Raw genomic sequence first — 12,216 nt, forward strand, 5'->3', positions numbered from 1 at the left:
AAATTGGGCAAAATCGTTGTCCTCAAATGAACTTGATTCATTAAAGCCTAACTGTAATATTAACACACCTCCATCCTAAAGTTACTCACCTCCAAGGTACAACCACCCCCCCACTGGGCATGCACTCTATATTTTTTGACCAATTTTACAGCAACGAGCAACAAAGGTATTTATTACTCAAGTCGCTCAAGTTCCACCTAAACATAAAGAAATAGTATAAAAGTAAGTTGAGAATGGAGGAAAGTTAGGGAAGACTACATCAGCACTGCTGGGATCAGCTGATGGGCTAAACCTGTCTTACCTGTCTTCTCTCCCATAGGGATGTCTATTAGGTAAGAACTATTAAAGGGGATAAAACTTGTCTGTGTATTGCTTTAAATATGTTTTGCAGCCAGACACTGTCACTGGCAACCTTCAAACTTCGACCTGTCACAATTTTACATTAATAAGGACTGTCATTCCCTAAACTACTGATGGTGGTTGCAGGTAACACACTTGAATGAAGTGGGAAGACCTGCTGAGGGGTCTCCCTTCTGCTGTTGGCTCAGCCCCCTGAAAAGGGCACACCTGAAGGCTTCACTCCCAGCCTCATCCCACTGCATATTGAAGGCACAAATAATAACCCAAGTTGTAGTGTTGGGTAATTGAATCCGAAATATTTTCCAGAAATTTGACCTTTTTAATGCTGTGAAGCATAGCACTGGAGTCCATCTAATACTAGAAACCTTTGCTGCTTCTTGCAGGGAGAAAGTGTCCTGCCTAGGTAAGACTGATTAAAATAACACACAGTTCCAAGATGATGCTTGCTTTATTAGAATCTCACAAAAATGTTAAATTCACAAGTTATGACGCTTAAGGATCAAAACCTCAAAGGTTTTTTACTACTTTATTTCCAAAAGCTCTAAGTTGTGAAGAAAAAGACATTCTAACCCAGCATCTTCTGAATGTTACTACGAAAATGGAAACGAAGTAGAATTTAATTTAAAGATTTTAACAGCTGAGACAAGCAATGTGAAAAACTGAATTACAGAAGAAACAACACAACCCAACAATCATGCTACAAATTTACCTTTCCACAACAATCAGTACTACCAGGTCAGTTCTTTCCACCAAAAAGGTGCTGTAGTGGCGAAAAGATGATGCTGGGGAAACAAAAACAACAACAAAAAGAGCACATTAGACTTAAAATACTTCTCTGAGAACTGGGAAGAAGGCAATTTCTGTCCAACAGAAAGACACAATGACAGCACAAAACAACACAGAAGGAAACTGGAAAAATAGAGGAAACAAAGAATAATTTGTGCCCTGATGGTCTGGTCTCAGTCATTAAAGGGATGGCAAACACCACAATTAACAAGAAGTTTTATTCCTTACACAAAGTGGCTGTTCTTGGCTGGGGAGTGCATGGCAGCAGTTGGACACTGGTTGGGTTTTAGTGAGTTAATTTTGTAAGGGCTGTTACAGAGATCCAGTGACCCTCTCATGTGTTCTTTCCCAAAGACAGTTCAGAAGAGGAAAATTTTTGGGGAATGCTGCACCTTACCACGAGATAAAAGGATACTCCTGAATGTTTCTTTGCCCTGGGAGACCTTGGTTTAACCACAGAAAAGAGGTCTCCGTCCTCCAGAACCGTGCAGAATCCCCTGAACTGCCAGAATCAGCCTTGGCACAGGCTTAGACAGAGCCAGGAGTGCATTTGCTCACTGCTGCACGATTAGTACCTTCTCCAGAACGTTGAGAGACTCCTTCCTTCCGACTTCACATTTCCTTTCTTTCCTGTTTGGTCCATTTGCTGCAGCAGCTGCACTGCACCCTCAGCCTGACTGGCTGCTGCTCCTTGTTCAAGGGCAGATTCCACACATTTCCCTGTAGGAAACAGCAGCAAGAGCAAAACCACAACCTCACTCACTCCACACTCCCTGTGTACCCACTGGAATGGAATGATCCAGGAATTCCTTACTCACAGTCTTTAGTAAGGGATGCTGGGCTAAACTTGCACTCATTTGCTTTGGAAGAGTTCTGAAAGGAAAAGGAACCCAAGAACTGTTACACAATGCAAAATTCTACTGTACAGAAATTTTAGTTTACTTGCTTGTTAAGCAAGCACTAAAAGTACCAAAAAGGCAAGGTCTGTTTTCTTATTGTTTTTTGGGGCTTTTTTTCTGCTACTGTTAGGACTTTCTTCATCAAGATATTTTTACACCTCCCTCCTCAGGACATTCACAGGCCTAACATAAAGCTGCAATTAATTCAGAAGAATTTAACGTATCAGATAGTGAAATAACAGGAGCTATGGCATGAGTAGAGATTTCAAAAAACATGAACAGAGGAGCTGTGGGAAACAACAGCCCCTGGAGATATTAGCACTGCTAAGACACAGTGCTGGTACACAGATTAACTGAGAAAGGACAGAAATGAAAACTGCCAGAAGCAAGAGGTGGGCCAGGAATACCTGTAAGGAGGGTGATCAGCAATTCCTAAAGGACCACAAAACCCAAAACCATCATGTAAAAGCACAAACAACAAAACCAACATGTTGGCTTCTTTAGGAGAGTGTAACCTCTAACAGAAAAACAGATCCACTGCTGTTTCCCTTGCACTAAACAAAGAATCACAGAACCATTCAGGTTGGAAAAGCACTCCAAGATCAAGTCCAGGAGCTACTGACATGTTTTTTTCCTAAACCTAATCTTCTCATCCCAAATAAAAAAACCCAAACAAACGGGAAGCATGTCACAGAATTACTTGGGTCTGATTTTGTAAAACAAATTCCACACCAGGAAGAGGATTTGTGCCCATGATTTCACACAGTGCTTGTTACACCTGTTCTGGTATTCATCAACACAACAGTTTCTGTCTGGACATCCCTCTCAGTGCAACAGTGCCCTGACTAGTGCAAATTCCAGGGACAAGGTAAGCAGAGTGGGAAGAAAAAGTGACGTAAATTTGAGAGTCAAATAAGCCTGCTTGTTTTAGAAAAATTATTCTTCACTGAATGCAGTCTTCCTCCTATCCTGAAAATCTAACAAACCCATCAAAACAAAGTTTTGGGCTCCTTTTGTGGGCAATCCCAAGAGAAATGAGTGATTCCTTGGAAAAGACTCTGTTCAAAGATTTTGAGGGTGGGAAAGAGCCAGGAAGAGGATAGTGTGACAGGGATTTGAACTAAATTTACAATGGGTATCCAGAAAATGGACAATGCCCAGGGACATTTGGGAGGATGAGTGACAGCCAGGAGGACATAGGTGTTAAGGACAAGGACTAAACAGGTGCTGTTGCTTCTTTCTGAATATTCTGTAACTTACCTTTTCAAATCCATGCTCTGCTTTACTCATCTGATGAGCACAATCAGCTCCAGTTCTAAAAATAAGTCAAGTAAGTAAGAACTGAGTTTACAAAATGTCACAAAAAGGAAGCAATCCTGTAAATGGCTACTCCAAGTATTTCATTAGAAAGCAGGACTTTAGTACCTCTAGCCAACAAGATATATACCTTTAATCTGTATTTGTACTGATGTTTCAAAGTCTACATTAAAAAATTAAAATATGCACTTGTATTAGGCTTTCTGCTCTTCTACTAAAACTAACAAGCAGTTAAAGGGGGAAAAAAAAGTGTTACATGACATGGAAAGGGGGATGAGCTGAGAAAGCTTGAGAATCCTACAAAGTTACAAGGGCAGGGAGCAAAGAACCACAGAAAGATCTTACAAGACTTGGTCACAGAGCAATAAAACAGCAAAGGGAGCTCTGTACAGGGAGGTGCAATGGGATGCATGTGGAGAATCCCAGTCCTGGCTTCACACATTGTGAGGTGCTCAGTGTCACTGGGACTGTCACCTGGAGATTCTGGTTCCTCAGCACTCAGTAACACCCCAAGAAAACCCAAATCCCCCATGAGAACTTAGGGGCAAAAAAGCTTGTCCAGAAAGATGAGAAGACCAAGAGGTGGTATCACTACAGCAGACACACTCCTTCCTGGGGCAGAGGGGATGCTCAGCCTGGATGAGCTCTTCAGTCTAACAACATAACTGGAAAAAAATGACAGAAGGCTTGAAGCTGATGCTCACCAATTTGATTTTGAATTCAAGAAACTACAATTATGAACTGTTTTAATCATAACTGCTCGGGTAAGATACATGACCTAGAGAGAACTGCCAGACTGGATCATGAAATAGCCCTTTTTGTTCTTGTACTTAATTAATTTACAGCTCATGTGTTGGCTAAAAGAAACCAGAAAGCATCCTGAATCAGGGGCTCATTCCTCCCTCATTTCCAGCTGTCACACTGTGACTGGTCAGGGGAATGGGAGTGGGATTAAAGGACTACATTTGTATGAGCAGGAAAAGGACTGGCTTCAGACTGCTCTGCATGGAACACACTTGGGAATGGGGCAGGATATAAGGCAAGGAATGATGACTGGACACAGCCTGTGCAGGGGAGGGGAAAGGTGTGCACAAACACATCCCACCACAGGGACAGCTCAGGGACTCTGTCACTTGTGACAATTCAGCACAGACTGAAATTTTCTCTTTTTAAAAGCTCCACTCTGTTATAAAGAAAGAAGCCTGCTGGCCTGTAACTGATGTTGGGCCTCTGGGAGATAGCCAAGAACCAAGCCTAAAGTTAGCCATGAGCCAGGGCTGCCCCCTCGTGCTAAAGGTGGCCAACAACCCCCTGAGCTGAATTAGGCAGAGCTCTGCAAATCACTGCCCTCAAGCAGCAATCCCTCCCCTCCACTCAAGGCTGCTGGAGTCCCTCTGTGGGCTCTGTCTGGACTGGACTCCCCAGGACATGACTGGGACTCACTGAGGTGAACCCAGCAAAGGGCCACAAACATGGTGATGGGATTGGGGAACCTTTTGTATGCAAAGAGGGAACCTTTTGTATGAGAGATGGCACTGTTCAGCCTGGAGAAGGCTTGGGTGGGCTCTTATCAATGTACACCTGATGGGAGAGAACGAAGGACAGGGAGCCAGGCCCTCCTCCACAGCACCTTCTGGCAGGACAAGAGGCAAAGGGCACAGATTGCAAAACATGAAATTAAGTCTGAACACCAGAAAAACCTTTTTGACTAGAACTGTGGTCATGCACTGCAATGGGCTGTCCACAGTTGTGGTGTTTCCACAGTTGGAGTCCATTCATGACCCGAGGGGATCCATCCTGGGCAACTTGCTCTGGGTGACCCTGCTTGAGCAGGAGGGGTGGGGACTCAGTGATATCAAAGGATCCATCCAACCTCAGTCATTCTGTGAAATCCAGAGACAGAGATCCACTTGGGAATCACCATGACAGGTTTAGCTACCAAAGAAACCAATGGGAAAGATGTGTGAGAATACTCATGTGCACCCACAACACGTGCAATTTGGTGAGACTTGAAAGCACTTGGAAAAGAGCAAGCTCCAGGGTGTTTTGCCATCAGCCTCGAGCTGAGAGGCAGGCTGGGGGGCAGCTGGAAAGCTGTTCCCAGCTGAAGAACTGTCCTTGCTGTCCCTGGCTCAGTGTGCAAGCCAGTGCAGTGATCTGTCTGGCTGCTGAGCTCTGTGGACACAGAGGAATTAAACAGGCAGAGGTCTGGTCCATGGCATGGGAACCTGGGAAGCACAGGAAAACTCTTTCCCCCAATATGAGCAACGCTGCTGAGATTCTGTTACTTATGGAAGAGGAGGAAGAATTAAAACAGGGCAAAGGACTGCACAGAAATGAAACATGAGGACACAAGAACCATTAAAATGACATAAAAGAGACATTAATCTCCCTGGATATATATCAATATTTTTATTTTGTCAGTCAACTGACCTGTCCACACGCAATTGTGGGCATGAATTCTCTGCTCCAACTTCCACTCTCCTCCTCTTCACTGCTCCTTCCACTGCAGTACTTTCTGATATGTCATTTCTTCTCCTGACCTTCAAAACATTGCAAACTTGGTATGGATAACAAGTGATTTTGACTTCTCTACTTGGGAACAAAATTCAGAGTTAATACAATGTCCATTCGTATTTTGCAAAATCATTTCATTTATAGAATGAAAACAAAAGAAGGGTTCAGGACTGAGATAAGAACTGGGAGGCCATCCAGAGAATTAAACAAAATCCTGCATTCCAGGACATCCTATTTGCTCCATCTTCAGAGGACTGCTCAGAATTTAAGTAGCAGGAATGGAATGCTGAGCAGACACAGAAACATTCTTTGGGGGAATTTGGACAGGACATCTTCATGAATTCACTCCATGTTCAGACACTCACCCACACTGAAAACAAACCTACCCTGAGCTCTCATTACACAAAAATGACCAAATTAGCTTAACGTTGCTGTTTATGGCAGGACTGCATTCCAAGTCCCCTGGGACTGACAGGAAGATTTCTCTCCTGCTGGATGGTTCTGGGTGAGATTCAGTGCCAGTTTACACTGACTAACTCCTAGAAGTACAGGAACTGTAGCACTGCCTAAATATACACATTCTGTTTCTCCAGAATACTTTGTTTTGTTGTTTAATTTATATTTAAACAAAAACAAAGACACAACTTACAAGCTCATCACTCCCTCTGTTTACTTCTTTACCTGTAAACAGAGGTATAAAACTTGATGATTATTTAGACTGGACTCTCTGTAACCAACTGAAAAGTACATTTTTGCATTGCACCTCATCTTCCAGGAACAAGATAAGCTACTGTCAAGAACAGTTTGGACCTTTCCACAGTCAGTTTTTACATCCAAACGTGGGATGTTTGACAGGGAGTACAAATGGATGAGACTAAGAAATGACTGCTTGGTCATTTTATAAAGGAGATCAGATTACCTGCTAAGCAGTCATAAGAAAAAAAGAGCAACTTTTTTCAGGGCCTGATAATCAGAACAGGAAATAGTAAGAACACTCAGTTTTCCCAACAGGGGAATTCAAATGCAAAGTCCCACAGAGGCCTCAGCTGGGGCCTGAGGCTGTTCAGGGAATTCACAGAAAACCTGGAAAACGAGACACTATTGAGGTGACAAAATTTGCTAATTACACAAAAGACATTATTACCATCATTACTATCATTATTTAGAAAAACAAATCCATTCTTTCTTTAGGAAACTAGAAACAAAGGGGGTGTTGTCAGCAAACGCAGTCAAGCACAAGGAAGAAAATCATGTATTCCATGGCTCCACGTAATGGCTCCAGCCCAGTGACTGACATCAAAAAATGAAGGCTGGGGGCCACTGGGCATCACTTCATAAGAATAAATACCTCCTGAAGAGTCAGTAGTGGCTGAAAAGGCAAAGAGAAATTCAGGAAATTTTAGAAAAGCAACACAGGACAACAGAGAACACACTATCATGCTCTGTTTCAAACCACACCACGTGCAGTTTTGCTCTCTCTTATTCAAAGATACAGCAGGTGAAGGGAAAGGGGAAAGCAAGACATAGATCATGGGTATTTTTGGAAATTATCCAAACATAACCACAGTGACTTACCACAAGACGTATTTTGCTGAAATGAGTTCAATTCTAGATACAATGTGCAAATGTAGGGATAAGGCACAAGATGGACATTCTCATGTTTGAATTTCATCTTCGATACTCTCTCCCATTTACTCAAATCTGAGAACAATGATAAGGCTTAAAAACACAGCACTAACACTTCAAAGGAGCAGGAGTCCTGACAGTGCCTTCAAAAACCACATCATGCTGCACATGTGCACCAGGGAGCAAACCCAACCTGCCACTATGAACTTCATGAAAAAGCACTTTATGAAGAAACACTCACCCAGGTGATGCTGCCCCATCAGTCACCTGTACTAAGAGTGTTCTGTTCCCTTAACTGTACTGCCCTCCTGACACCCTTCTGCAAAAAACCCAACATGCCAGGCTCTTCCAACCCTATGAATAAAACCTCAGCAGCCTTCCTAACTAAAAAGTAATTCTTTTAAAAATCTATTTAAAAATTGAAAAGGACCAGGACTCATAGGAGCAGCATGATTAAATTTAGTTCTCAGTTCAAAATGGGGTGGAAAAAGATAATTGACATGGCAACCACTGAAGTTAGAGCCATTCCTTCTCCTGGGTGCAGCTCTGACATGGCTAAATTCTGTCCAGGTGCACAAGCCAGAAGAAAAAGATGAAGGCCAGCCCTTGGTGCCCTTGGTGCACTCTGATGAAAAAACACCTAGAAGGTGGAGGAGCCTGTAGTACAGCTGCTGGCCACAATAATTCCATCTCAAATGCCTCAGCACCTACATAAATCCCAGGAAACCACGCTCAGCAAAACCTGTGCACGCCAATATTCGGGTATCAGCTTCTATATGTCTATGCTGTGCAAGAGCACAGAGCTTTTACAGCACTGCCCATGTACAGCAGGCCAGGCTGACAGCAGCTAAAGGCCTCTGCAGACTTCAGGGAAGAAGGAAAAGATCTGCTGACTGCTCCCACGGGAGTAAGGGGGATGAGCAGAATAAGGTGAATACTGGGTGGATGACACTGAAGGGGGGACCAGGATAACCAGATGACAATCCTGCAGGCTTTGGGTATTCAAAAGCCTGGCTGAACTTCCAGTTATCTCAGCTTAACTACTGCTCCTGCTAAAGCTCACTCTCTGAGGTGCTTTTTGCTTCTCTCAGCCATCTCTGCAGACACCTGAGCACAGACTCACACTTGCTCCCACCTCCATCCCCAAAAGCTCACAGGTGTGGTTTAACCTCATGGAACCACACAAAAACAGCACTGCAGGCTCCTGCACCCACGGGCCAGCACTGCTAAGCCTGTAAGGAGAGCTTTACATTTTAGGAACCTCTGGGAATAATGCTCTGGCTGTGCTTGCAGTGGCAGGAGGGTGGACTTCTGGGCATGCCTTCATTTTCTCTGGCCAAATCTGATTTGGAATGCAGGGGTGTTCTGATGGAAACGCTGCAAAACACTGTTTTCACATCAGTTCTCTGGTGAAGGCAACATCTGAGAAGGATCTTCAGCCAATGTCAAACAGCAAAGCTTGAAGGATTCCTACTCCAGCTAAAGATCTGCACAGTCCTACACATGAATGTTGAATTAGGCAATGCCCAACACACACAGGTCATTGAATCTTTTCTTTTATAAACAGCAAAAAAAGGATACACGGAAACACAGTGAAGTGGTCTGTAGAAAATGGATGTAAGTCATCAAGATTTCCAAGGATTACTCGAATCACTTCCTGGGGAGGCCCCCAAAAAAACCAAACCAAAACAAGGAAGAATATTAAAAACATCGCAACAATTCCAGTGTCAAGTACAGTTTCAAGGCTTGGGAAAAATTAACTTTACTCTTTGCATGAATCATGGAAAAGCAGGTTCTAGATACTCTGCTTTTCCTCCTCTCCTTCTCTCTGCTCCCTCTGACCATCTTAGAGCGCCCTGCACTGACAGACTCACAGAAATCAGAGGAATATCTTAATCTTAAATCAATATAGAAGAATTACTACGGAGAGTGAAGATATGGTTTCAAATTTAATAAGTTTTAAATTTAAGAAGTGTCCTTTTTTTTTTTCCAGCAAAACACATGTAGCATTTACTTGTGCAAAAATAAACATATTCCTCTTTTGCTAAATATTGACCCAAATCAGTTACAAGGGAACAGCAGTTAAGCCCCAAAAAACCCCTACTGTACTAGCAGGAAAGCTTTTCTATTATTACCTTTCAATATTTTCAAAAATGAAAAAAATTATAATTCTTCACATCAATTAAAATCAGAACATTTTCTCCAGTAATATTTTTAATGCTATGACTATACTCTGAAGATTTTAAAAAATTAAGTAATAGGAAGGAGTATTTTTAGGAAGGCACTTTATTTGTCTCATTTTCTCAGGAATGGCAGGAGCTTTCTTCTGCCTCAGGAAGCAGATGACAACAACACAACTCACCAATTGTGACCATCAATTTGTGCTTGGCCACAAAGCACTGGCATCATTAAAAGTGCTCCTGCAGGAATGACTGTGAAGAGGAATCAGACAGGAACAGGGTGCAACTAGTTTGACAATCAGGAGTTTCCATTTGTCCAGTTTTAACAGTCAGTAGCTTCTTTGCAATATTTGAAATAAAAGCATGACTCCTCTACACCAAGTTTGCTTATTGAGGGCATTTTTAATTTATGTCTGAACTCTCCAGAGAAGTTCCCTATTATTCGCCCTTGAGATGTTGCATTTGACAAAATGTTCCCTGTCCCATAACAAACAAGACTTGTTCAACCTAACACCCATCCAAGGTCCTGTGGACCTGCCTCAGCTCCTACCTCTGACTCCTTGGCAGCACTTTCAGCAAGACTGAGATCAGGAGCACTGTGAAACAAGCAGAGTTGGAACCATCCCAGTCAAAAAGCAATGGAGCAACACTTGATAAAGAGTTTAAACAGCAACAAAACATCATTCCCATTGCATAGGAAAAAATACTGAGCAGGCAGATGAATTCTTAATCTATTATTCTTAAAAAACATCCACCATTGCACAAAGATTGTTCCTCGTGAACTTTCTGCCCATTTGTGTGTTGTGTATCTGTGGATACAATGGATGAGAGATCAGATCTTTACAGCTGACCCCCAGTAACCCTCAGGATCGGGGTTTTTTGACACAGTGCCCTCAAACCATGCCCTGTCTTTATCATGGTGCCATTCTGTCTAAGGGACTAAAAGGAGGAACTGGCAGGACATGTCTGTTAATCCCCTTCTGTGCAAACCCACAGCACCAGCATTAGCCCTGGCATGCTGGGAGTCATGTGCTGACTACATCAAACTGTTCCCAAATACTAACTACACCTGGAAGCCACCCTCTCAGAAGCTGTTTGCTGCCAGGTATCGGCCAACAATCTAATGCACAGGAAAAGAGCTGGTCTTAAAGAAAATCTGAACTCATTAAAAAAGTAAACAAACCACACAAAGGTCACTTAAAAATAAGCCAATAAAGTGGAGCACAAGGAATCCAAGGTGGGTAAGGAATCCAAGGCACACAGGTATTCCCTGGTTTATTTTATGGTCTGGTAGGCAGCCATGATCACACCTTCCCCACCGAGGGGCCCCAGCCAGAACACGGTCAGAGATGAGAACTCCCCTCCCTCTTCCGAAAGGCACACGGATAACAGCAAACAGCCCAGGAAGTAAATACATACACTGAGTATGGAGCTCCAAGGCTGTGCTGGTTTTGACTGGGACAGAAGTCAATTTTCTCGACAGCTTGGATTTGTGCTGAAAACAGCGTTGTTTTCAACAACAGAGATGTTGTTTTCAAACAGAGATGTTTTACTTACTGCTGAGCAGTACTTACCCAGCGTCGGGGCTTTTCTGCTCCTCACAGCGAGCAGGCTGAGGGTGCATACGAGGTTGGGAGAGAACAGGGATGGGGGGGGATAACCCTGACCGACCCAAGTGATATTCCAGACCCGAGGATGTCATGCTCAGGAACAAAATACAGGGCAGAAAAAGGCAGGGGGAGAAGTTTGGCATCAAGGTAGATGTCTTCCCAAGTAACCATTTCGTGCTACAAGAGACCTGCTTTTCTGGAGATTAAACACCTGCCTGCCCATGGGAAGCAGTGAATGAACTCAGAACTTTATTCTGCTTTGCTTGCATGTGTATCTTTTGCTTTACTTATTCAACTGCCTTTATTTTAACCCACCGGTTTTAATTCTACCTTTCCAGTTCACTCCCTCACTCCACTCAGTTGCCAGCTGGGCTTAAACCACCACAAAGGCTCTGGAGTTTCTCAGTTACATCCTTAAATACTGCCTGTAAAAACCGCCTCTTTTCCACTGAAGCAAAAAATTCACACAGGGCAATGAAACAGGAGTGGTTTTTTACAGCTCGGATTACTCTCTCAGCGTGTGAAAGGAATCAGCAGCAACTTTTCAATGGCCAGTGGAAAAAAGGCAGGAAATGAGGAGCCCCCCAGATCTGAATTTAAGGTCCCATATTAACTCAACGATCCGCAGGTTGACTTCTCACCTTTAACAGACTTACCTGCTGAAGTTGCCATAGCGGATTTTAAATTTGTACACGAGCCTGCCAGCGTGAAGGAACCTTGTTTCGGGCAGTGGATAGGTGAACGGCTTCAGCGACATCCTCCCCCTCTCCTTCCCTGAATGCCAGGCTACGGGAAGCAGGACAGCCAAAGGTTAATTCCTAAAACCCTTTCACCGCGTCTCGTTCTGTCATACGAAAAGATTACACGCTGGGGCAACGCCGGGGCTGCCAGACGGGAGATGATGATGGTGATGATGATGAT

At 43.4% G+C, this 12,216-nt stretch overlaps 1 protein-coding gene across 1 annotated transcript; it reads right to left on the reverse strand.

The window, feature by feature from the left end:
* Positions 1-1,612: 1,612 nt before the first annotated feature.
* MAJIN (membrane anchored junction protein) lies at positions 1,613-12,196 on the reverse strand. The gene is made up of 9 exons (XM_018084854.2): positions 11,952-12,196; positions 10,236-10,281; positions 9,087-9,162; positions 7,455-7,580; positions 6,529-6,560; positions 5,796-5,905; positions 3,306-3,360; positions 1,965-2,019; positions 1,613-1,866 (listed from the first exon to the last, which is right to left on the reverse strand). Exons 1-9 carry the CDS (start codon positions 12,050-12,052, stop codon positions 1,715-1,717), a joined length of 753 nt encoding a protein of 250 aa, XP_017940343.2. The 5' UTR covers positions 12,053-12,196; the 3' UTR covers positions 1,613-1,714.
* Between the last annotated feature and the right edge of the window lie 20 nt (positions 12,197-12,216).

This window comes from Manacus vitellinus, unplaced genomic scaffold (assembly GCF_001715985.3).
Source record: "Manacus vitellinus isolate BGI_N305 unplaced genomic scaffold, ASM171598v3 scaffold_77_pilon, whole genome shotgun sequence".
Classification (NCBI taxonomy): Eukaryota; Metazoa; Chordata; class Aves; order Passeriformes; family Pipridae; genus Manacus; species Manacus vitellinus.

Excerpts from the sequence above, each read along its gene's own strand:
- MAJIN (XM_018084854.2), bottom strand. The coding sequence starts at position 12,052 with ATGTCGCTGAAGCCGTTCACCTATCCACTGCCCGAAACAAGGTTCCTT. Across the intron at positions 10,282-11,951 it reads CGCTATGGCAACTTCAGCAG|TGCTCCTGATCTCAGTCTTG; the intron begins GTAAGTCTGTTA and ends CTTGTTTCACAG. Across the intron at positions 6,561-7,454 it reads TCAGCAAAATACGTCTTGTG|GTAAAGAAGTAAACAGAGGG; the intron begins GTAAGTCACTGT and ends CTCTGTTTACAG.